At 37.6% G+C, this 24002-nt stretch overlaps 1 protein-coding gene across 1 annotated transcript in view; it reads left to right on the top strand.

The window, feature by feature from the left end:
- The window catches only part of SRD5A2 (steroid 5 alpha-reductase 2), a 38801-nt gene extending 15174 nt beyond the window's left edge, over positions 1-23627 (top strand). Inside the window, exons 2-5 of the mRNA XM_016136070.2 lie at positions 15577-15740; positions 18505-18606; positions 20993-21143; positions 23084-23627. Of these exons, the coding sequence (XP_015991556.1) occupies positions 15577-15740; positions 18505-18606; positions 20993-21143; positions 23084-23150 (484 nt within the window). The 3' untranslated portion in view covers positions 23151-23627. The remainder of the gene's footprint in view (positions 1-15576; positions 15741-18504; positions 18607-20992; positions 21144-23083) is intronic.
- Positions 23628-24002: the final 375 nt, after the last annotated feature.

Here is a 24002-nt window from a genome sequence, read left to right as displayed (position 1 = left end):
AGATCCTTAATTTAATCACATCTTTTGCTATCTAAGATAATATTCACTTTTTTTTTTATGCTATAATAAAGTAATAGTCGCAAATTCTTGGGATTAGCGTGTGGGCATGTCTTGTTTAAGAGCCGCCATTCAACCTACTCGAGGTCATAATAAAAAATAAGCAGATGGGATGCACCACTGGTTTATTCTGTTTAGTCACCTTTTCATTTGGCCTGCACATCCCACTCGCTAATATGCCCAGAACCATTATTTACAATGACAGGTATGATCTGAGTATACAGATAAGTGACTTTTCATTGACAGTGTTTGTTATCTTTTGGGAAGGACTCAGGGAAGTGGGCCAAAGGCTCAGGGGACTGGTTGGCCCAATGCCCTTTGGCATACAGAGAGGCTCCAACAAGGAAAGACATCTTGGGTTCTGCTCCAAATGGAATAAAATAACTTTATTTTATGATTAAATGCAAGCTAAAATGCTCACCAATGCTGGCTTTAAATTTGGAAAAGTTTGATGCTTATTTCAAAAGAGAACAGTACATTAATTAGGACTCTCAGTTCTAAGTGACGGAAAAATCAATTCAGATAGACTTAACTAAAACTTGAACTTATTAACTCTCATAACTGGAAAATTCCAACTTCGGGTCCAGATTGATGCTGTGGTTCCAAAGATACTATCGAGACCTGGTTTTTCTCTCCAGGTCTTGGCTCTCCTCCTTTTACTGGCTCTATTCTCAGAAAGGCTGTCCTTTGGAGGTAGCAAGATAACTGTAGCATCTAAGAGCTTATATCCTTTCAGATCCACATGGAAAAGAGCAGTTCTAGAAGAAATATAAACAAAACCTTATTGGGCCTTGTTGGGTCACATACCCATCCCCGAAACACCCAGTGTTATCGGGCTATCCCTATTCTGATTGGCTGAGGAACCTGGAGAAGATGAACCCAATCATAGGCTAGGGCTGGGGAAAGAGGTAGATGCCTGGCAAAGAAACAGGGTAGTTACCATAAGAAGGAAGAATGAATATTAGGTGGAAAGTATAGCATACTACTATAGATATAACAAGGTCCTTGGACTGAAATGACTAAAAATCAAATCTGGATTCTCTTGAAGAGCATGTGGAATTTTTTTTTTCAATTGTATACTTCAATCTTAATTTCCCTTTCCAATTGGAAATGAGTGAATTATTTTGAAGCAGAGGACCCTCATTTAAATCCCATCCTTGCTGCCTCTTTGGCCTTGGGAAAAGCTCTGTGGTCTTAGGAAAATTATTACACCTTTGTGAGCTTCATATTCTTCACTGGCCCAGCAATATCACTCACTCACTCACTCACTCACTCACTCATTCATTCACTCACTCTTTTTTTTTAAGGCCCTGAAATTCCCACCATTCAAGAGTTTTCTTTGGTTTAAAGCAATGTGTTTTGCAAAAGGGGTCAAATATGTGGTGACAGAAAGAAATCTAATTATGGGAGGTGAACACAGTGTAAATATACATAGATTTTAGCTATCACTTAAAAGATAATAGGAAGTAGAACAACATGAAAGATTTGGACAAAGGAACACTAAGTTTCAAGAAGAGAACTGGAAAGATTTGAAGACTGAGAAATTTCCAGGAAAAATAAAACTTTTAGGGTGTGACAATCCATGTCTGGGATCCTGGAACTTAGGAGAAAGAGGGAAACAGAAGGAGAGGTCCCCACCTGAGTTATGATGAGAGCAGACAGAATGGCTGGAGCATAAAGGCCAATTTCACCACTGGGCTTAGTCTGGCCCTATACGTTCTACAGAGAAACTTGAATGTTATATTTCCTTGACTGGGGAAAGAAAGAAACACTTAGTCACTAAATTCTAATATTTTCCAGTTATATTTAATTATACCATTTAATTTTTTCAACTGCCTTCTGAGATTGGTACCATTATTATTTTCCTTTTATCAACGAGAAACTGAGGTTCAGAGGAGTTAAGTTGTCATGGTCATCATGGTGATTTAAAAATATGTCCACAAAATTTTTTGATATGACTTCCTTGAAAAGATGGTACCCAATTCCCTATTCCTTGCATGGAGGCCAGAATTTCTGACCCACTTCTAATAAATACAATGTGGCGAAGTGATGGTGCGTGTCCTTTGAGACTAGGTCATAAAAAAATGGCTTCTGTTGACATTCTCTTGGATTGCTTGTTCTGGGAGAGGGGGAGGGGAGAGCCTGCCACCATGTCGTTAGGCCTAAGCCACTTTTGCTTAAAGCCAATGTAGATAAGGCCCGGGTGAGAAGATGAGGCCTGTTGCCCAGTGCTAGCACCAAATATCCGTCCATGTGAGTGAGCCATCTTAGAAGCAGATCCTCCAGCCCTGGTCAAGCCTCCAGTTCAGGTCAACGTTTTAACTGCGATCTCACGAGGGACCCTCAGCCAGCACTGCTCAGCTAAGCCACTCTCAAATACCTGACACGTAGGAACCGCGAGTGAAAATACATATTTGTTGGTGTTTTTAATCACTAAGTTTTGGAGGTGATTTATTATGTAGAAATAAATAACTAATCCAGGCATATATTTAGGAAGTATTATCTATCGTTTCACTTTGCCTAAAGTATTACCTAAATTTAGTTACCAAAATGGAAACAACCAAATAGAAAGATGATGAATAAAGCTTAAAGTAACCCATTACTTACAGATTGAGTACTTTTAAAATTTCTTGAGTATTTATTGAGTATTTTGCCTCCCAAGAATTATGCCAGGTTCTGGGGTAGGTTTCATGAAACTGAGCAGTCTTTGGCCTAGCTCTTAGAACTGATCTATGGATGAATATCAAGCTGGTAGCATCAAAATCACCTGGAAAGCTTTCACAAATCCCTGAGAGTTTAAGTTAGTAGGTGTGGTAATTTTGATATTCAGCTGTATCTGCCACTTACCTGGAGAATTTAGGGGTTGTCTCCCAAGCCAGACAGTGAGAATATCTCTATAGCTATCCATAAACACAGCTGTTATAGCTGAAAACTGATTCACCAATTCAGCCACCATTGGTCATGTCATATATACATTCAGACAGGGCATATTTATTAGTTAAATTTTTCAAAATAATTGTAGATGCATGTGTACTTGTTACAAATAATACATAGAGATCTCATGTAACCTTTGTTCAGTTTCCTTCAAAGGTTTCATGTTGTGAAATCACACTACAATATCACAACCAGAATGTTGAGACTTCGGTACAGTCAAGAGACAGAATATTTCCATCACCAGGAGAATCTCTAACATTGCCACACTCACTTCCTTCCTGTTCCCACCTCCACCTAAATCCCTGGCAACTATTAATCCATTCTTCATTTCTATACTTTTGTGATTTCCACAATATTATATAAATAGCAGCATACAGCATGAAACCTTTTGGAACTGGCATTTTTTCACTCAACATAGTTTTCTGAAGATTCATCCAGATTGTTGCATATATTGCTAATTCATTTCTTTTTCATCACTGAATAGTATTCCAGGGTATGGATATACCTCAGTTTGTTTAATCTGAGTTGTCTCCAGTTCTTGACTATTATGAATAAAGTTGCTCTAACAATTTGTATGCAGGATTTTGAAAACATAATTTTTGTTTTTCTGGGATAAATGCCCAGGAATGCAATTGCTAGGTAATATGGTAGTTTCATGCTTAGGTTTTGAGGAAATTGGCAATCTATTTTCCAGAGCGGATATACATTCTCACCAGCTATGTATGAGTGATCCAGTTTCTTCATATCCTTCATGGCCAGTATTTGGTATTGTAAGTTTTTATCTTAGCCGTTTTGGTAGGTATACAATAATATCTTATTCCGATTTCTTTTCACCGCTTGCTGTGGACTACTTGAATTTTTTAAAAATCACAATGTTACTTATCTATTGCATTTATTATTTGTTTTTATTTAAAAATATTTTTTCAGTTTTATTGAGATACAAGTGACATATAACATTGTGTAATTTTAGGACGTACAACATGACTATTTAAAATACGTATATAAGTGAAATAATGACTACAATAAGGTTAGTGAACACATCTGTCACTTCATGTAGTTGTCACTTTTTTATGTGTGTGGTGAGCACTTTTACGATCAACTCTTTTTAGCAGTTTTCAAGTATGCATTATAGTTTTGTTAACTATATTTACCATGCTGTACATTAGATCCCCCAGAACTTCTTTATCTTACAACTGGAAGTTTGTACCCTTTGACTACCTTTACCTGCTTCCCTGTCCTCCCCATCCCCACTCCTACTTCTGGCAAGCACCAGACTTCTCTCTGTTTCTGCAGGTTTAGTTTTTTTAAGTGTCTGCGTATAAGTAAGATCATACGGTATTTGTCTTTTATCGCCCGGCTTATTTCACTTAATATAATGCCCTCAAATTTCATCCATGTTGTCAAAAATAGCCAGATATCCTTCTTTTCATGGCTGAATAACATTTCATTTCATGTATATACCACATGTTCTTTATCCATTCATCCATCAGTGGACACATAAATTCTGTGTCTTGGCTATTGTAACGACTAATGCTGCAGTGAACACAGGGATACATATATCTTTTTGATATCCCATTTTCATATTCTTTGCATATATACCCTGAAGTGGGATTACTGGATCATAAAACTGTCCTACTGTTCTATTTTTAATTTTTTCGAGGAGCCTCCATAGTGTTTTCCATAGTGGATGCACCAATTTACATTCACACCAGCAGTGCACAAGGAGTCCCATTGTTCTACATCATCGCCAACACTTGTTGTCACATTTCTTTTTGGCAATAGCCATTCTGGGGTGTGAGGTGATACCTCATTGTGGATTTGACTTGCATTTCCCTGAAGACTAGTGATGTTGAGTACCTTTTCATGTACTTTATGGCCATTTAGATATCTTCTCTGGAAAAATGTCTGTTTAGTTCCTCTGCCCATTTTTAGATAGGATTATTTGTTTTTGTTTGTTTGTTTGTTTTTGCTATTGAGTTACATGAGTTCCTTATGTTTTTTTGGATATTAACCCCTATCAGATATGTAATTTGCAAATATTTTTTCCATTCTGTAGGTTGCCTTTTCATTTTTTTGATTGTTTCTTTGGCTGTACAGATGATTTTTAGTTTGATGTGGTCCCTCATGTTGATTTTTGTTTTTGTTGCTTGAGCTTTTGGTATCCTATCCAAAAAATTATTTCCAAGACCAATATCAAGGACTGTTTTCTCTATGTTTTTTTTTCTAGGATTGTTAAGGTTTAGATTCTTACATTAAAGTCTTTAATCCATTTCGAGTTAATTTTTGTGAGTTGTGTAAGTAGGGGTCCAGTTTCATTCTTTTGGATGTGGATATCCAGTTTTTACAAATTATTTACTGAAAAAACTATCTTTTCCCCACTGAGTATGTTTGGATTTCTTATCTAATATTAGTTGACTGTATATTTGTGGGTTTATTTCTGGGTTCTTGATTCCGTTCCTTTGGTCTACATGTCTATTTTTATGTCAGTGCCATACTGTTTTTATTACTACAGCTTTGTAATGTAGTTTGAAATCAGTAAGTGTGATTCTTCCAATTTTGTTCTTCTTTCTCAGGATTGCTTGCCTCTGCAGTGTCATTTGTGGTTTCATACAAATTTATGATTGTTTTTTCTATTTCTATCAAAACAAATTTTGATAGATAGCATTGGATAATATGGATATTTTAACGATATTAATTCTTTTGATTCCTGAATATGGGATATATTTCAATTTGTGTCTTCTTCAATTTCTTTCATCAATGTCTTACAGTTCTTACCATATAGCTCTCTTTTACCTCCTTGATGAAATTTATTACTACATATTATTTTTGATGCTATTATAAATGAGATTTTAAAAATTCAGATAATTCATTGCTAGTGTATAGAAACACAACTGACTTTTGTATGTTGATATTGCTTCCTGCAATCTTACTGAGTTCATTTATAGTTCTCATTTACTAGGCTCCCTATTGACCTTTTCTGGTGTGTGTGTTTATGGGGTTGAGCCGGAGCCACAATTTTTTCTGTGGTGTTTGGCTATAGTAGAGCAGCTGTTTTTTAAGTGTTCATTTTGCTAAGTTGCTCCTTTTCCTGGTCATTTAACTAGAGAGAGTAACCTTTTGTTGGGCTTTTTTTTTGTCTGGGCCCATTGGCATTTAGTGGTTGCCAACTCCTTCTCCAACTCTAGGATATATGAGGGAAAAAGAAAACTCAAAGAACTACTGTCAAGTTATTCTTCAAAGCCAAAGATTTCTAGTGTGTGACATCTTTTCTCCACCTTTTAGAGTCTTCTTATGTTTGTTTTATATATCACATGCAGGAAATTAGTTGGAATTTATAGGAGGAATAGGGAAAAGTATATCTACTTCTTGGAAGTGGAAATTATGATGCATATTCGATATGCATGGGATATTATTTGAAAATTTATATGCATACGATATAAACTGTTTAAAGCATATGAAAAACTCATTCATTTCAACATTTATTATAGGCCTACTCCGTTCCAGGCATTGTTCAAGATACTGTAGATACCGTAGTGAACAGAATAGATAACATTCTTCTCCTTACAGAGAATACATTCTTATGAGAGGAGACAAACAATTAGGAAATAAAAGGTAGTATGTTACATGGTGAAAAGTGCTATTGGAATAAGGAAAGCGGGTTTAGGAAGACATTGAGTGCTGGAGACGTTGGTGGTTTGGTGTTTTGTATAGGTTGGTCAGCAAAAATAACATTTGAGCAGAAACGTGAAAAAAATGAGCCTTTTGTATATCTGGAGAAGAGCCCTCCAGGTGGTACATGCTGGTCCTGTTCAGGTAACAGCAGGGAGGCCAGAGTGGCTGGAGTGAGATGGGCAAGGGAAAAAGTGAAGACAGAGATAGAGTTGGGGAACCAGACCATTTAAAACCTTGGAATAAATAATAAGGGTCTGAGTTTTTCCTTAATAATGAGAGGGTTTTTCAGAGGGAAATAGTATGATCCATTTTACAGCTTTACTTTTCTGCTTTGTGGAGGGTAGACTACAATGAAAGAAGTACCAGTCACGTGAGAAGGCTTTTGCAAATGTCCAGGAGAAGTTTAATGATGGCTTGAACACAGAGTTGGTAAGATGTGGCCAGATTCTGGAAATATTTTGAAGGTAGGCTGACGAGATTTGCTAATATGGGCAATGAGAGAGGGAGAGAAGGAGAGAGAGAGAGAGAGGAGACTCAGGGAAGTACAGCTTTTGGGAAGGATGGGCAATCAGGGACTTGGGTTTTGATGTATAAAGTTTGAGATATTCTTTAAACTGGGCATCTTCTAGGAAGTTGGCCATATGAGTCTGAGTTCAAGAACTGCAGACATCTTCTCTGGAGACATAAATTTGGAAATTGTCATTCTGTAGATGGTATTTAAAGATTTGATATGAGACATGAAGGAAAGAGTCCTGGGCCCTGGGGCACTCCAATATTTAGAGGTCAAGGGGCTGAAAAAAAAATCAGCAAAGGAAAATAAGGAGAAATCAGTGAAGTAAGAGAAGAACCAAGAGAAAGTGGTGTGCTGGAAGCTGAACGAAGAGTTTCCAGAAGGATAGAATGATTACTTCGTCAAATAAGAAGAGGGACAAAAATTGACTCTTGAATTTGGAAATGTGGAGGTCTCTTGTTTTTGTGTGGGGAAGGGAGGGAGCAAATAAGAGTAGGAGAAGACATAGAGATGTCAAGGGTAGAGTTTTGCTGTGAAGGAAAGCAGAGAAAATGGGGATGGTGGATGAAGGGTAGGATAGGGCTGAGGACGGAGTTATTACTCTTTATTAGAAGTAAATTTATACATAGAAACCTTGTATTTAGATATAGAATTTAAATTTATTTTGATAGACAATGAAGTCTAAAATTTCATATAGCGAAATGTCTTCAATAGCCTCGATAATCCTAGCAATAGCATTTATATTTGAAGAAGACTTAGTTAAATTTGAGTTGGTCTATGCAAGAAGTATAATTTTAAAGGTTGTTTCTTTGGCTTAAATTGGATTTGCAATTTCAGTTAACCCTTTCCAATAAGAGTCCCTCCAAATGAATATTTACTGAGCAGTGATAGAAAATTTTATATACAGAGTACTCATCGGTCTCTGTATTGGAACAAACACAAAAGAATGAAAATATACATTAGTAGTGTAAGAGGGAATTAAAGGGAAGTAGTATTAAATCTAGGAAACTGAGTCTCAGGCTTTATGTGGGCCATGGGACCCAAAGGTGTAACTCACCTGCGACCCCTCCATAGTACTGATTTCAGCCTCTTGGGCTGCTTGATTCTTTTCCCCTTCCTCCTCATTCTTTTTATTCCTTTCTATATTGAAACATTGGGTTTGAACTGCTTCCAGCTTTTCAACATTAAAATCATTCAGATCAGAACCTTATTTGTTGTCCAGGACTCCTGCCTCTCTAGAGTTTTTTTGCCCGTGCTGCGTGTTCACCAGTCTCCTCTCGTTTCCTGCTTGGAAATCCAGCTAGCTACACTTCCCAGGCTCCTCTGCAGTTGTAGGGCCAAAGGAAGAAGGTGGGAGTGTGTACATCACTTCCAGCCTTCAGAATGGCCCTTACGATAACCTTTACACAGTCCTCCATGTTCTCCCTTCCTTTGGCGGCCAGAGGAGGAAGATGCCCTGGAAGAACCTGGCTGTGGAATGATCGTCAGCCCTGAACAGCTTTGCACCATGGCCTGAACAAGAATGAGCTTTTATGATGTGGAACCTCTAATACTTTGGAGTTTTTTATTATGCTAGTGAGCCTGTCCCGGTTAATACATACTCCTCTGGATGAGATGCGATGAATATTGATTTTGCATTCAGACTTAGAAGGTCCAGAGGGTCGGGGTGGGGTGGACACATGGTTTAATTTGAAAGCACAAGCTATATGCACTCTGTCCTGGGGTTTGAGTTCGTTTTAGGGGTGTTGTTGGCATGAATGTGGCCACATTAGGAGGCAAACACTGTTTTTTAATAGCCTTTCTAGGACCCTTTCCCTTGAAGAACTTAAGCCACATTTAGGCCCTCAAAGCTCTCATGGGATATAAATGGGAGGAGAAATCAGGCATTTTTTCCTAAATCATCTTATTTAATTTTTACAAGAATCCGGTGAGGTAATAATAGTAACAAGTTTATAGAGGTTTATAATCACCTATAATCATTATGTTTTTTGATACCCAATTTGTCACAATTTGTCCAGTGGAACTCCTTTCCAGTTGGCATTTATGTGATTTTGAGAACTCCTATTTCCTCTTTAACATTCAATTGTTTCCTTACTTTTCAACACAACAAACTGACTCACCTTGTACTTTTCCTGCCCCTGACTTAAAATGACTATCTCTCTGTGGTTCGCACTTCCCTCAGGGAATGATATTTATGAACAAAGACCTGGCCGTTTATTGTGCTTGCTGCTGCTGTGTGTCGTGATGCCTAAGTTTTAGAGTGGGCTGATTTTAAAAGTCATCAGTCCATTTCGATATTTCTAATTCAAATTTAACATTACAACTCTTTGTTTGATTTTACATTTGTTTCTTTTTCTTTTATACTGAAAATCTTAGTTCTTAATCGCAATAGCATATTTACTTGTTTGCTTCATCTGACACTATTCGTAAAATAATTTATAAGCTACGATATCATTATTACTGATACAAATAAAAGTTTCTTATTTCTATGCCAGTCTTTTTGTCTTTTGAATGTATCCCACTAAGGATATACAGTCAGATCACTTTGTTCAAAAGTCACTTGAAATGGTTCTTCTTCTATGTATGCTAGTGGTACCTAGTTTACATACAATTGGGTTCAGGTATCGATTTGTTTTCAGTTTTACAATTTGCTCATTCTTCACTTTTTGATGTGGTTTTATTTTCTAACTACCTAAAGGCATTTATGTGGTCCAGTTTTCAAAACCATATTAAAAGGTAAATTCAGTGAGATTTCACTTCCATCTCAATCTTTTTCACACTGTATCGTCTTCCTTTCCTTCTACCTTCTATAGGTAAGCATCCTTTCAAATTAGTTTCTCATTTATCCTTTTAGGGTTTTCTCTTTGGCAAAAGTAAGCAAATATGGCCACTTTGGTAATTAGTTTGTCAATAGTGTCAATTCCTCAAATGTTAACGCAATCTTAAGACTCAGAAATTCCACCCCTAGGTATCTACCCAAGAGAAATGAAAACATACATTCACAGAAACCTTGGATATGGATGTTTATAGCAACATTATTCATAGTAGCTAAAAAGTGGAAATCATCTAAATTTCTACCAACTAACAAATGGGTAAACAAATGTGGTACATCCATACAATGAATATTGTTTAGTAAAAAGAAAGAACAAAATACTGACACATTTAGGCCCTCAAAGCTCTAGAACATGAATGAACTTTGAAAACAGTATGATAGGTGAAAGAAGTCAGTCACAAAAGACCACATATTATATGATTCCATTTGTATGAAATGTTTAGAATAGGCAAATCCTTACAGACAGAAAGATTGGTATTTGCCAGGGACTGGGGGAGGGATATTTTAGGATTAACTGCCACTGGGTATGAAGTTTCTTTCTGGGTGATGAAAATGTTCTGGAATTAGATAGTGGTGATGGTTGCACAACTTTGTACATGCACTAAAAAACACTAAATTGTGTACTTTTAAAAGGGTGAATTTAAAGTGTGTGAATTTTATCTAATAAGGATTTTACAAATATATATATATTTCCTTTTCTTGATTACAAAGAGGTGGCAAACTATAGGTACTATTTTGCAGTTTTCTTTTTTCACTTAAAAATATATCTTGCGACTTGGATGAATCTTGAGAAAACTAAGAGAAGTGGAAAAAAACCATTTCAAAAGATTACATATGTGTGATTTAATTTACATAATCTTGAAATGACCAAACTGTGGAAAGGAAGAACAGATTAGTGGTTGCCAGGCATTGGGAGGTGGTGGGCATATGGCTTTGGCTGTGAAGGACAGCATAAAGGGCCATTGGGTGATGTAGTAATAAGAAAATATACTGGGAGTTTAAAAGTTTCATAAAATGTCATCCTCTGAGCCTTATACAAATACATTTAAAAATTGAATAATATTTGTGATTTTCTATGAAAATATAAATTTTCCAGAATTTATTAGGGTACCCCAGAAGGCATCTCAATAAATCAATTACCATGAGAGAAACGGAGATATTATCAATAATACCAGCAATCTCTTCGCCCAGTAATAAAGTCCTAGATAGACTTGGTAACTCTAATGCTATTCCAGAGCATGGTCAAAGAATGAAGGCTTTCAGATTCTTTTAAAGAGAGTATAATATTATTTGCAGATGCTGATATCCATGGAAAATTCAGGAAAATATACTGGAAAACTACTTTAAATAATAAGGAAATTCAGGATATGGCTGGGAACAAAATTAATATTTAAACAAAAAATCAAAGACATTCTTTTATATGTAACCAACAAATTAAAAAAATGTAAATGGAAGCTCCAATTTATAGTAATACATACACGCACAAAAAAAGATTTTTAAAATCTTGGGATTAAATGTAACAAAAATTGCAAAATCTCTATGAAGAAACTTAAAAACCTAATGAGGAACACACAAAAAAAGACCTGAATAAGTGCAAAGGAATCATCTGCACCTGAAAAGAAAGATTATGTTAACAACAACCTTACGAAGATAATGTTAACAAAGACACAAATACATTTACTGAGTTATTATTTGCCCTGTTCTAAGCACTTTGTATACCCTGACTCAATCTCACAACCCTACGAGATTGGCCGATAAAGAAATAGACACAGCCAAATTAAGTAATAAGGTCATATAGCTAGTAGTGGAAGAGGGCCTACAATTTAACCTCAATGCAACATTGCCTGAATTTTTCTTAACCAACTTAAAACTGACATGTAATTTCATACCATCAAATTCAACATATTAAAGTATACGTAGTTCAATGGTTTTTAGTATATCCAAAGGTTGTGCAACCATCACCACTCTCTAATTCTAGAATATTTTTATCGGTCCCCCACACTCCTGAACAAATCCTGTACCTAGTAACAGTCACTCCCCCTTCCTCCATCTCCTATCCCTTGGCAACCGCCAATCTCTAAAGATTTTCCTGTTCTGGACATTTCATAGAAATGAAGTAAGACCCTATGTGGCCTTTTGTGATTGAATTCTTTCAATTAGGAATTTGTTTTTAAGGTTCATCCATGTTCTGGCATGTAACACTACTTCATTCCATTTTATGGTTTAATAATATGCCATTGTATGGATATACAACATTTTGTTTATGTATCCATCGGTTGATGGACATCAAGTTGTTTCCATTTTCTGCTTACTATAAATAATGCTGCTATGAACATGTACAAGTTTTTGTATTAATACATGTTTTCATTTTTCTTGGGTAGATACCTATGAGTGAAATTTCTGGATCATATGGCAACTCGGTTTAACCTTTTGAGGAACTGCCAGACTGTCTTTCATAGTGGCTGCACCATTTTACATTCCTACCAGCAATGTACGAGGGTTCTAATTTCTCCACATCCTCACCAACACTTGTTATTTTCTGTTTTATTTTTTTCTAGTCTTCTAGTTGGTTTGAAGTAGTATATCATTGTAGTTTTGACTAGTGTTGTTGAGCGTATTTCATGGGCTTATTGGACATTTGTTTATCTCTTTAGAAGTAATGTCTATTCAAGTCCATTGCCCTTTTAAATTGGGTTGTTTATTTCTTTGTTGTGTTGTAGTTCTTCATATATCTGGATGTGAAATTATTATCACAAATGATTTGCAAACATTTTCTTCCATTCTGTAGATTTTCTATTTACCTTTTTTCACCTTTCGTCTCTTACTTATTTATTCATTCATTAAACTTCTTGAGTCTACTTACTTTCATGATAACATTTTTTGTTGCACAAAAATCCATAATTTTGGTAAAGTCCAATATATCTATTTTTTTCTCTCTTTAACTTTTAAATGACTCCTTCTAGTGAATTTTTCATTATTGTTGTACTTTTCAACTCCAGATTTCTATTAGGTTCTATTAATCTGAAAATAAAAAGCCAAAGTGAGAGGCAACAGTGTTTATTTGCGATCCAAAGATTAGCTGTGTAGGAAGCTGTCATTCAGTCAGAAACCCAAATAGTGTTTCGATTATGGGGTGAAGATAGGGTTGTTTTTTTTTTTTGTTTTTTTTTTTTTTTTTTTTTATGAGAAAGGAAAGGGAATAATACGTGAATAGAAGGAAAGAATTTCTATAGGTACAAATAAGCGAAGTTATTCTTTACCTACACATGGTGGTGCTAATTCTAAAGAATGTCTTTAATTTTCAGTTTGGTAGTTAGGATGTCTACTTTCCTCTGAGCTTTGCAATTTACTTATAGGTACAAACAAAACCATTTGCAGTGGTCAAAATAGTGTGTTGGTTTTGCCCAGTTCAAAGGTTATTTTGCCCAGTTCAGACATTCCAAAGATTTGAGGAGTAAGACGTACAAGGCATTTTGTCTGAATTGGCTACCCTCGCTCTATTTTAAAATGGCTCCATTTATGTCAATTTTTCTCAGTTCCTTATTATCATTTCTATCTTTTTATTAACATTCTTTATTTGATGAGACATTGTTCTTATACTTTCCTTTAGCTCTTTAGACATGGTTTCCTTTAGCCCTTTGAACATATTTAACAGTTAATTTGAAGTTTTCGTCTATTAAGTCCAATCTCTGGGTTTCTCAGGGAGTGTCTATTGGTTGCTTTTTTTTTTTTCTGATGTATGAGTTGTCTTTTGTTTCTTTGCATGTCTCATAGTTTATAGTTGTTGAAAATCAAGTGTCTCAAATAATATTATGTGGCAACTCTGAGAATCATATTCTCTCTGCTCCCCAGATTTTGTTGTTGTTGCTGCCTGTTGTAATAGTTTGTAGTAGTTGTGACTTTTCTGAACTCATTTTGTGAAGTCTGTTGTTGTGGCCACTGAAGTCTCTACTTGGTTAGCTTAATGATGAGTTAATGATTGGAGACAGATTTCCTTAAACACCTGGACCAATAAGTCTCCCTGTCTTTGCCAAGGACTTTTGTATACATGTTAAGGAACTCCTTCAACAATCACCCTGTACTTTCATGTGCATGGCCCTATTCATATGCATGGCTGTCTAGATTCCCAGGAATATATCTGAATTGTTCAAAGTTTCTATTGGCATCTCATTCCTCAGCCTTTCCTTTTAAATTTTTTCTTTTATTTTATTAAATGTATTGGGGTAACATTGGTTCATAAAATTATATAGGTTTCAAGTGTACGATTCAATAATCTGTCATATGTATATTACATTGTGTGTTCACCACCCAAAGTTAAATTTCTTTCTGTCACCATATATTTGACCCCTTTTACTTTTAAATTTTTTATTAGTCTATCTATACCCCATTGCCTCAGGTCACTTTATTGTTAAGACATTCAAAAAATATCTCCCCTCCTCAGAAACTTTGAGTACTGGGTAAGTATGAGGTGGAATAAAGACCTCATACTTAAAAATTGTAAAAAAAAATTGTAAAAATTATAACAATACAAATAAATGAACTATGGCTATACACAACAACATGCTTTAGTCTCAGAAACATAATGATGAGTTAAATAAAACACTAAAGACTATGCTAGGAATCATAGAGTATGATCGATTCATATGGAATTAAAAATGAGTGACATAAACTATTTTAGGGATGCATACGAATGTGGTAAAATTATGCAGAAGCAAGAGGAAATGATTATTATAAAAATCAGGATGGTGGTTACGTCTGGGGTGATGGTGGTACTGTGAGCAAGGAGGGACCCATGGGAGGCTTTCTGGGGTGATGACAGTGTTCTATTTCTTGACTTGGTAAGTGACTATATGGGTATTCATTTGATAGTTATTCATTAAATTATTCATGCAGGCTTATGAACTTTCCTGTGTGACCGTTCTATTATACCATAAAAAAGAGAAATTATAAAGAAGATATAGTTTAAGGTCTAAAATTTAGCATTATACCTTGGGCAATATTTTATTTTGAGGTTCTTTATATTTTTTAAGCCTTTCCTATATTCCTCTCGTTTCATAATTCCTAACATTTAAATAAGTTTCTATTTTCTCAAGGGATTCTGCAGCCACTTTATAGAATGCTACAGCATCAGTAATTAAATCATATAGAGACATTATGGAAAGCCATATGATCAAGTGGCTGCTATCTAAATGCCATTCCACTGCCACGTGGGGTAAGCCAGGCTTTACCTTTCTTCCCATGTAATCTGGATTTCACTTCTTGATTTATAGAAGCATCCAATTCTGGGTTCCTAGGTTTGAATTTATTAACTACTGGATGGACATGACATTTACCGTTCAAGGCCGTTGTAAGAATAACATAATAAATGGTGACTTATGGATTTTAACAAAACGAGACAGATAATATAAGTGCTTGTTTTAGAGCCAGATAACAATGTTCTTTCATTGCAGAAATTTAAGGGAAAATGGTTTTTACAAGTGGGCTTGATGTGATTACTTGTTTGCAACCTTTTCCTCTTATTAAAATTTTTCTAACTACGGATCTTAAACTTCCTCCCCCTATATCCCAGGACATTTGTTTACTCATTCCTCACTAGAGGGAGACCTTTTCCAGTTGTGTTACTTTTCAGAGGCTTTTTCTTCTGCATGGGAAATGGACTCCTACAAGGCTACTATCTGGCTTACTGTGCTGAATACCCTGCTGAGTGGTACAAGGACATACGGTTTAGCTCGGGTAAGTAAACCTGAACCGACACTTTTCACCCGGCACTGTGGCCCACAGTCTGAATCACCACCATCTCTTCTCACCCTATCACAGTGACCTCTCAATGCATCCATTCTCTTCTTCTCTCGCCCCTTCCCAAATCTTTTTTCTACATTGCAGCCTGAGAGAGCTTTGAAAAACATCACGTCTTTCCCCATCTCAAAACTCTACAAAAAGCTTTCAGAATAAAATACATTTTTTTTTTTTTTTTTTTTTACCACTGCCTATGAAGCCAAAATGTCCTTAGTTCGGCCCAGTGTCTCTTCCTGCCTCCACCCACCTCACTGACTGTGCCGTAGCCTCAATGGCCTTCCTGCTGGGCCTGAAATGGTCAAGTTTGTCCTGCCCCAGAGTGTTGTGCTGACCACCCTCTGCTTAGAATGCTCCGTCCCTTCATATTCATGGACCTTGGTCCCTCACTTTATTTAGGACTCTATCGATTGTGCCTCCTCAAATAGACTTCTCCTGACTACCTACCTAAAATTGTAGAAAATGCTAATTACTGAATTTATTTCATTATCTGCAAGAGTAACTAAAGTCTAGGAAGATTCAACTGTTGATACATTATTTTTAGCTCAGGGAAAAAATATAGAGATTATTCATTTCTTCTCTTTACATGTCACATCACATTTGTCAGCTTAGTACTTAGCTCCAAAACATGTGCCCACTGGGCTCGCTTCTCCCAAACTGCACTCACTTCATCCTAGTCCAGGTCATGATATCTTGCCTGGAGCACCACAGTGACCTGTAAACTAAACTTTCTGAATATCAATAACCCCTTTTTCTTACAACAGTCAGAGTGAACACTTGAAAACACAAATAACCAGAGGATTAGTTGTATGAATGCTAATACATGTGTACAATGGAGTACTCTGCAGCCGCAAAAATGAACAAAGCAAAAGAAAAACAAGAAATATCTCTGTGTGCTCAGGTGGAGACATCTCTAGAAATGTGGTAAAATAAAAACAAAGTGTTAACAGTGTATATAGTATGAGACTTTTTATTTAAAAATGAGATAGGAAGAGAATGTGTGAGTGTGTGTATGTGTGGGTGTGAATGTGTGTGTAAAATTGGAAAAGGAAATATTGGATTGATAAAAAAAAGAAACTAATAAAATACAGGTTACTTGTAAGGTGTAGGGTAAAAAGAATGGGATGGTGGGCAGAACTCTTCTTTCAATATAGTTTTGTCCTTTAAATCATGAAACTTTATAACTTAGTAAAAAAATCTAAATGGACAAAAGGTCCTTAAAATTGAGAACAAACAATAAGTATTTGAATGAATGAATGAATGAATGAATACAAGAATGAATCTCATACCATCCTTATGAGATAGGTACTGTTAGAATCTACATTTTACAGTTGAAGAAACTAAGACCGAGAGAGGTCGTGACTTGCTTGAGGACGTATACACATGTAGTCCAAAGTTCCTGCTTCTTCCACTGCTGTGCATGCTGCTACCCTCCTTCTCTCCACCCTTAACCTCCTACACTGGCATCCCTCCCCAAGTTCCCTTTCTTCCACGCCAGTGGTCTTTCGACTAGATAAGATTGAAATTCATTTTGTTTTGTATCATAGCAATTGAGGTGAGAGTGGATCTGACTGTTTTTAATTCAACCGTTCTTGATTTTGGCCTCCTATATTTTGATCAGCACAAATACACATTGTCGAGAGGAGAGGTTGGGCATCTGTGTGGGACAGCGAGAGTTTCTGGAGTGTAATGATACCCTTTGGGATGCAAGACCAGCATCCTTGATCTTGGCTCTCCTTGCCTTAGACCAGGGCCCTTTCTGACCAGTGAATGTGGAGAAGAATGTATGTGTGATTTTGCAGTGGTGGAAACCAGTTTTCTAAGTGCCAAAATTTCCTGTCTAGTTCATATTACTTTCATCAGTCAGGAGGGCTTTCAGCAATGAGTCATAGAAAACCAACGCACAATGATTTAAATAATTAAGAATTTATGTTTTATACATAACAAGAGCATTCCAAAGTAGTTGATTTCTTGAGTTGCTTGCTGGTGTCATAAATAGTGCCTGGGATCTTAGTGATATCTACTATATTGTTCTTAGCATGTTTACTTTTGTTCCTCATGATAGTTATTTCATGATTGCAAAACAATTGCTGTAGTTCAAGGTGTTACGTCTGGCAATGAAGGAGGAGGGAGGCAGTAGAGTTACTGGTTCCAGCTGCCCCTTTTATCAGAAAAGAAAAAGATTTCCAAGGAAACCCCTGGAAGATTCCCTATTACATCTTCTTGCCAGAACTAGGTCACGAGACTACCTTCCAGCCTTCCAGTGTTGATAGTGAGTGGAGATGGCCAAGGAGAAAGGGTTGGGATTGGTGGTTGAGTTAGCCAACCACAGTTTATTTGTGAGTGAACCAAAGGCTTACTATTTACTCGTTGTCTCCTTGTTTATTTACTTATTTATTTAAGCGTTTGAAGTGGTGCTGCCTCCTTCTCTCCTCTCCCCTCTGCCTCCAACACATGAAACAATGCACTTTTAGTCTACTGGTCTATGAAACAGCACAGCCCCTCCACCCAAAATTTGGACCAGAGCTAATCATTCCCTTCTTTTTTTAATTTTAAATTTAAATTTTATTTTATTTTGTGCCATATCTTAGTACCATTCTTAGAATTTGAAATTAAATATCCTTCATTTTTAGGAAAATATTGTGAGAAAAACACCAAAATCAGGACACATTTTTAACTTCTCCTCTCTCTCTTCTTTGCCAAGGTGTCTTCTTATTTATTTTGGGAATGGCAATCAACATTCATAGTGACTACATACTGCGCCAGCTCAGGAAGCCTGGAGAACTCACCTATAAGATTCCACAAGGTAATGTCTCCCCTGCCCTCCGGATTCCCACTCTTCCTTGGGAGACTAGCTGAGGGATTATGCTGTGAGTAACAAACTCCCCTGATTTGCCCCTGACTTCTCCTCCACATCCCATCCCACCCCACAACACATTTGCATTTCAGATTTGGACCCAAAAGTTCAAGAGAGGTATAAGGGTTCTCAGAAAGGGGCATGATCATGATACCCTGAAGATGAGGGGGAGTGAGAGGCTTGGGGTAGGGTGAGGTAGGCTGTGACATCATTGCAGCAAGTAAGGTTATCATATAATGTATTGGGGTTCTCCAGAGAAACAGAATCTATAAGATATAGATAAAGATATAGATATAGATGTAGCAATAGAGATATATAGAGATTGAGAGAGAGATTAGATATATAAAGAGATTAGATATATAAAGAGATTTATTGTAAGGAATTAGCTCACGTGATTATAGAGGCTGAGAAGCCCCATGATCTGCCATCTGCAAGTTGGAGATGCCTGAGAGCTGGTAGTGTAAGTTCCAGTCAGAGTGCAGAAGACTGATGTTACAACTTGAAGACAGTCAAACAGGGAGAGCGAATTCTTCCTTATTCCACCTTTTTGTTCTATTCAGGCCTTTATGGATTGGATAAGGTCCATCCACCTTGGAGAGGGTAATCTACTTTATTCAGTTTGTCAATTCAGATGTTAATCTCTCTAGAAACACCCTCATGGGCATATCCAGAAACCATGTTTTACCAAATATCTGGGCACCCAGTTGCCCACTCAAGTTGACACAAAAAATTAACCATCGTGTATGCAGAGAGTGTCAATCCTTCCTAGGTTAGCAAATAGAGCTGAATCAAGCATGACCAGCAAATTTGTCCTTTGCAATGAGTCTCACTAGACTTATCTAATGAGCAGTCAGGGACAGTGAGTGCGTACTTCCTGCCACTTGTATATTCTTATAGGTGTGGGCAGCCACATTTCCCTAAAACTTAGGAAGGAAGGTGTCATAAGTTCAAGTGCAGTTTCAGAGACAGAGGCTCAGAATTTTTGACATCCTAACTGCTTCCAAGAAACCAGAGTGTGAGCTGACAAATAGAAGCACGTGGGAGTGAATCGGTCCGAGTAATTCTTCAACATTCTTAGGTGGGTATTTGTGTAGGTTCGTGGCTCCCATCCTTTTTGACGTCAATGGAACCCTTTACATTTAAAAATTTCCTGAATCAAACATGGCGTTATTGCAGATTACTATTCATCGATTACCAAAATAATGATAAAGCTACTATGAATTCGGTAGCACGTACTGTAAATGGATTTAAATGTTGCTAACATCCTAACAGTGTTAACATCAAACAAAAATAAGACCATAGGTTGAGATATACCAGTTGCCATATTCACAGGCAATTTATAGACCCTTTGCAATAATACATCAGTGGTTCCTCCCAGGGTCTGGGAATCCCAGGTTGGAAATTGCTGATGCAGTTGTCATCCTTAGGACAACACCTGTAAGGGGTTTCAGTTTTTAAAATCTTCACTCAGGAACTAGACAAAGAAGAAAAGAGAAAGCTCTTAAAAGCTAGATCGTCCAAGTTAGTGAATCATGTTAGAGAATGATTTAAAAACAAAATATTCTTTATATAACTGTGGAAAGAAAATTACTTATTTTAGGTGAAACTTTTTCAGTTTAGTGTGCTGGCAGAAATTTCAAGTGTAGGTATGTATTTACTATGATCAGAAGTGTGTTGATTTCTAATTTAGTTCTGATATTAGAATACATGGTTGGATAGGAAAGTAAACTTTAAAAATCAATAGAAGCAGACCTCATCAGCCTCCAGGCGGGTAAAACCCTGCAGCTCCCACTCTCTCCTTTAAACTTGGACTTTTCGGAGGTGGGAGGGCAAATGCCAAAGGAGAATCGAATAACTTCTTACATCAATTCAGGGTTTTTATTACTATTTTCACATAGTGTGTTGTTTTACCCCACGTGACTGTGAACATGAAATATGCTGACCAGCATTGTGGGTGTCCAGGGAAAGAGGGAGAAGGTGAGAGGTGGCCTGGAAACGTTACTTAATATAATGAAACAAAACTGAGACCTCCTGGTCCTTATCCTTGTCCTGTCCAGAGTCAGCGGCCCAGAAGTTGTTAGATATTTGGATGAAACCCATCAAGCACCTGGGACCATTCCTTGGGATTGTAGGATGTTCTGAGGACAACAGGCTGTCGTGTGCTTTGTTTTCTTTTCTCCCCGGGAGGATCCCACCAAACTGTGATGACGGGGGAGAGTCTCCAGCCCCACATTTGTTCTAGCTGCCCTTATGTACTTTGGAACAACGCAGAGGGGTTTTAATGTCACAGTGATCCAGTTCTGATGACGGACTTTTTTGATTCTTCTGCTCGCAGGTGGCTTGTTCACGTACATTTCCGGAGCCAATTTCTTGGGTGAAATCATTGAATGGATCGGCTTTGCCCTGGCCACTTGGTCCCTCCCAGCACTTGCATTTGCATTTTTCTCACTTTGTTTCCTTGGGCTGAGAGCTTTTCACCACCACAGGTAAATTTTTCAGTCATGGTCATGGTATTCATATAGCTTTCTTCTCCAAACAGGCTGGTAGAAACCCAAGACATTTATTTTTACAAAGGGAAATTGATATGATAATCTTGATGAATTCCTAGCTCTTAAGCTCTCTCTGCAGCTGGAGTTTAGCTGGATAACAGTAGCAGTAACAATTTCTTTCTCTACGTGCAAAAATAAACCCATGTAGACAAAGGCACTCAAGGCGACTTGGGAAGCAAGCCATCCTGTTGAAGGCTTCCCAGAGAAAAGTGCCTTGCATCCACACGAGTTAGTTGTCCCAGGCTTTGTGCCCTCCAAGCAGGCTCAGCTGGTGACAGCTACTGGTTGGCAGTGGGCTGCACATAAGAGTCAAGAGATACAAGAAGTAGCTTCCATTTCCATGCCTCAATTCAGTTTACTGCCGCCACATTTCTCGAATGTGGGTAGGACCATGCGCAGCACTTTCCAAAGCTTCACAGGTAATTCTGAGGGGCAGCCAGGACAGAGAACCACAGGGAAAAAGCACTAGACCTGTGCCTAGTGTGGTGGCTATTTTTAATTCACAGTTCAGGTAATCACAGAAGCCTGGAAACTCCAGGATTATTTCCCCAGGATCTGTGTAATTCTAGGGTTTATTTGGGTACTCCCCTCCTTCCTCTGTCCTCACCTTCCATAAATCATAGCCAAGGTCATTACTGGCTTCCTGGGAAGACAGGGTAAGGAATCACTCGTGAGATACAATCTTAGGACTGTCCCACCACCTGGGAAATGCTGGGAAATTGCAGGGATTTAGAACCTTTCCTCTGTAGGTCTAACCTAAACCTTTCCTAACTCCGGTCTCCCTCCCAACCCCTGCACCTGGGATGGGGAGGGGATAAATAGTTAACTAAAAGTATCACCGGCAGGAAAAGGCTAACATGTGAAGTTGTTATCAGGCTTTAAATACAAATTTTGATCCTTTGTCTAGAATGGCATTTGTATTTGGAAGAAAGAGAAAGCCTATGATTACTGGAGAGCAAGAGGGAGAGAGAGAGAGAGAGAGAGAGAGAGAGAGAGAGAGAGAGATATTAGTTACCCAGGGCTGCTGAAACAGATGACCACACACTGAATGGCTTAAAACAGTAGAAGTTTATTCTCTCACAGTTCTAGAGGCAGGAGTCTAAAATCAAGGTGTGGGCAGGACCGTGTGTGCTCCCTGATGGCTCTAGGGCAGAGTCCTTGCTTGCCTCTTCCCACCTCTGTCTTCACATGGCCTCATCCCCTATACGTCTCAGTCTCTGTGTCTCTTCCCCACTTCTCATGAGGACACCAGTCATATTGGATTAAGAGTCTGCCCTGCTCCAGTCTGACTTCATTTTAATTTAAGTTATATCTGCAGTGACCCTATTTCCAAAATAAGGTCACATTCTCAGGCACTAGAGGTTAGGACTTTAGCATACATACATATATTGGGGTGGGGTGCACGATTCAATCCATAATACATGGTGACATTTTCTTGGCATTCCCCCACCTCAGGAAGGGATATTTTCCTGGGTTAACCTTGCCCATCACCTTTGGGGGGTCTCTGCTTCCCTGTACTTCCCAAGTGGAATCCACTGAGTACTTCTTTCTAGTTATTCTATTTTCTAGTTGTGTTAAAGTATACGTAACATAAAATTTACCATTTAAAGTATACAGCTCAGTGGCATTAGGCACATTCATGATGTTGTGGACCCATCACCACTGTTCTCTGGTTATTTTTATTTCCCAACGCAAAAAGTATAAACATTTTTAAGAGAGAGATTGCAGGAGGGAGAAAGATGGACAAGCAGACACAGGGAAGAGTCAGGCCCTGAATAAATGTAGGTTGATTTGTAAGAAGGGTTTCAGACACTGCAAACCTCAACTGTTGACCACAGCTTGATTATATTTATAATTATTTGTTTCTTGTCTTTTAGGTTCTACGTCAAGATCTTTGAGGACTACCCCAAATCTCGGAAGGCCCTCATTCCATTCATTTTTTAATGAAACCAAATAAAAAAGGAACAAAGCTCCCACAATACTATTGAAAATCATCAAGCTGCTTAATCTGGAACTTTTAAAGTTCTAACATATAAATACGTATAATAGTAGGCTTCTTGTAGTCGGACAGCTGGCCTGGGGAGTCTGCCTGATACTTACCTCGTATGTATTCTTGCCTTTCCAGGGAGCTCTACCCTGATCTCCTGTTGTAGCTTTCATAGGCCCTTAGCTATTCTTCCCAGAAAGTACAAACCTTCCCTATGTATTTTCTATGTGTGTGACCCAAGCACATGTGGCTTTTTATATGCGCTCTATATCAATGTAAGATAGCCCTGTAGTCAAGGAAGTTTGGGGTAGAGGGTAGTGTTTATAGATTTCATTAAAGAAACATATTTTATACCTATACAGATTAGCAGAGATTTAAATTCTGAAGCTGAACAGCCACACACACACACAAATAAATAAAAACCTGGCCACATCTTTTGTTTCCTTGGTTAATTATGAGAGCTGTGGAATGCTTAGGTAGACTTTTAACAGAAGAGTCCTCTCTTCATATTGCTGAAAATGTAACCATCCATTGACACTCTTTTCACACTCGCCTGTTGTCTGAGTGCCTCTGTCTTTCTGACGTTTTCATAATCCCTGTTGGAGATAGCATAGCCTAACCCAGTAGACTGGTGTGGGTTTTATTGAAAGTCAGGTTTTAATGACTAGCAAGAAAAAGACATGGCAGCAGATGGCTACTGAGAGAATAAAGACGTGTTTTAGAGTCGCTACTGCAAACTCTCATGTCCTTGGAAACCGGTGGAAATATCCAAATAATGAGCGCGTGTCAAATAAGATTTCTGAGAAAGT

This window comes from Rousettus aegyptiacus, unplaced genomic scaffold (assembly GCF_014176215.1).
Source record: "Rousettus aegyptiacus isolate mRouAeg1 unplaced genomic scaffold, mRouAeg1.p scaffold_m13_p_7, whole genome shotgun sequence".
Classification (NCBI taxonomy): domain Eukaryota; kingdom Metazoa; phylum Chordata; class Mammalia; order Chiroptera; family Pteropodidae; genus Rousettus; species Rousettus aegyptiacus.
Note: the sequence above shows the minus strand (reverse complement) of the source record. Positions and strands in the feature narration are given on the sequence as shown.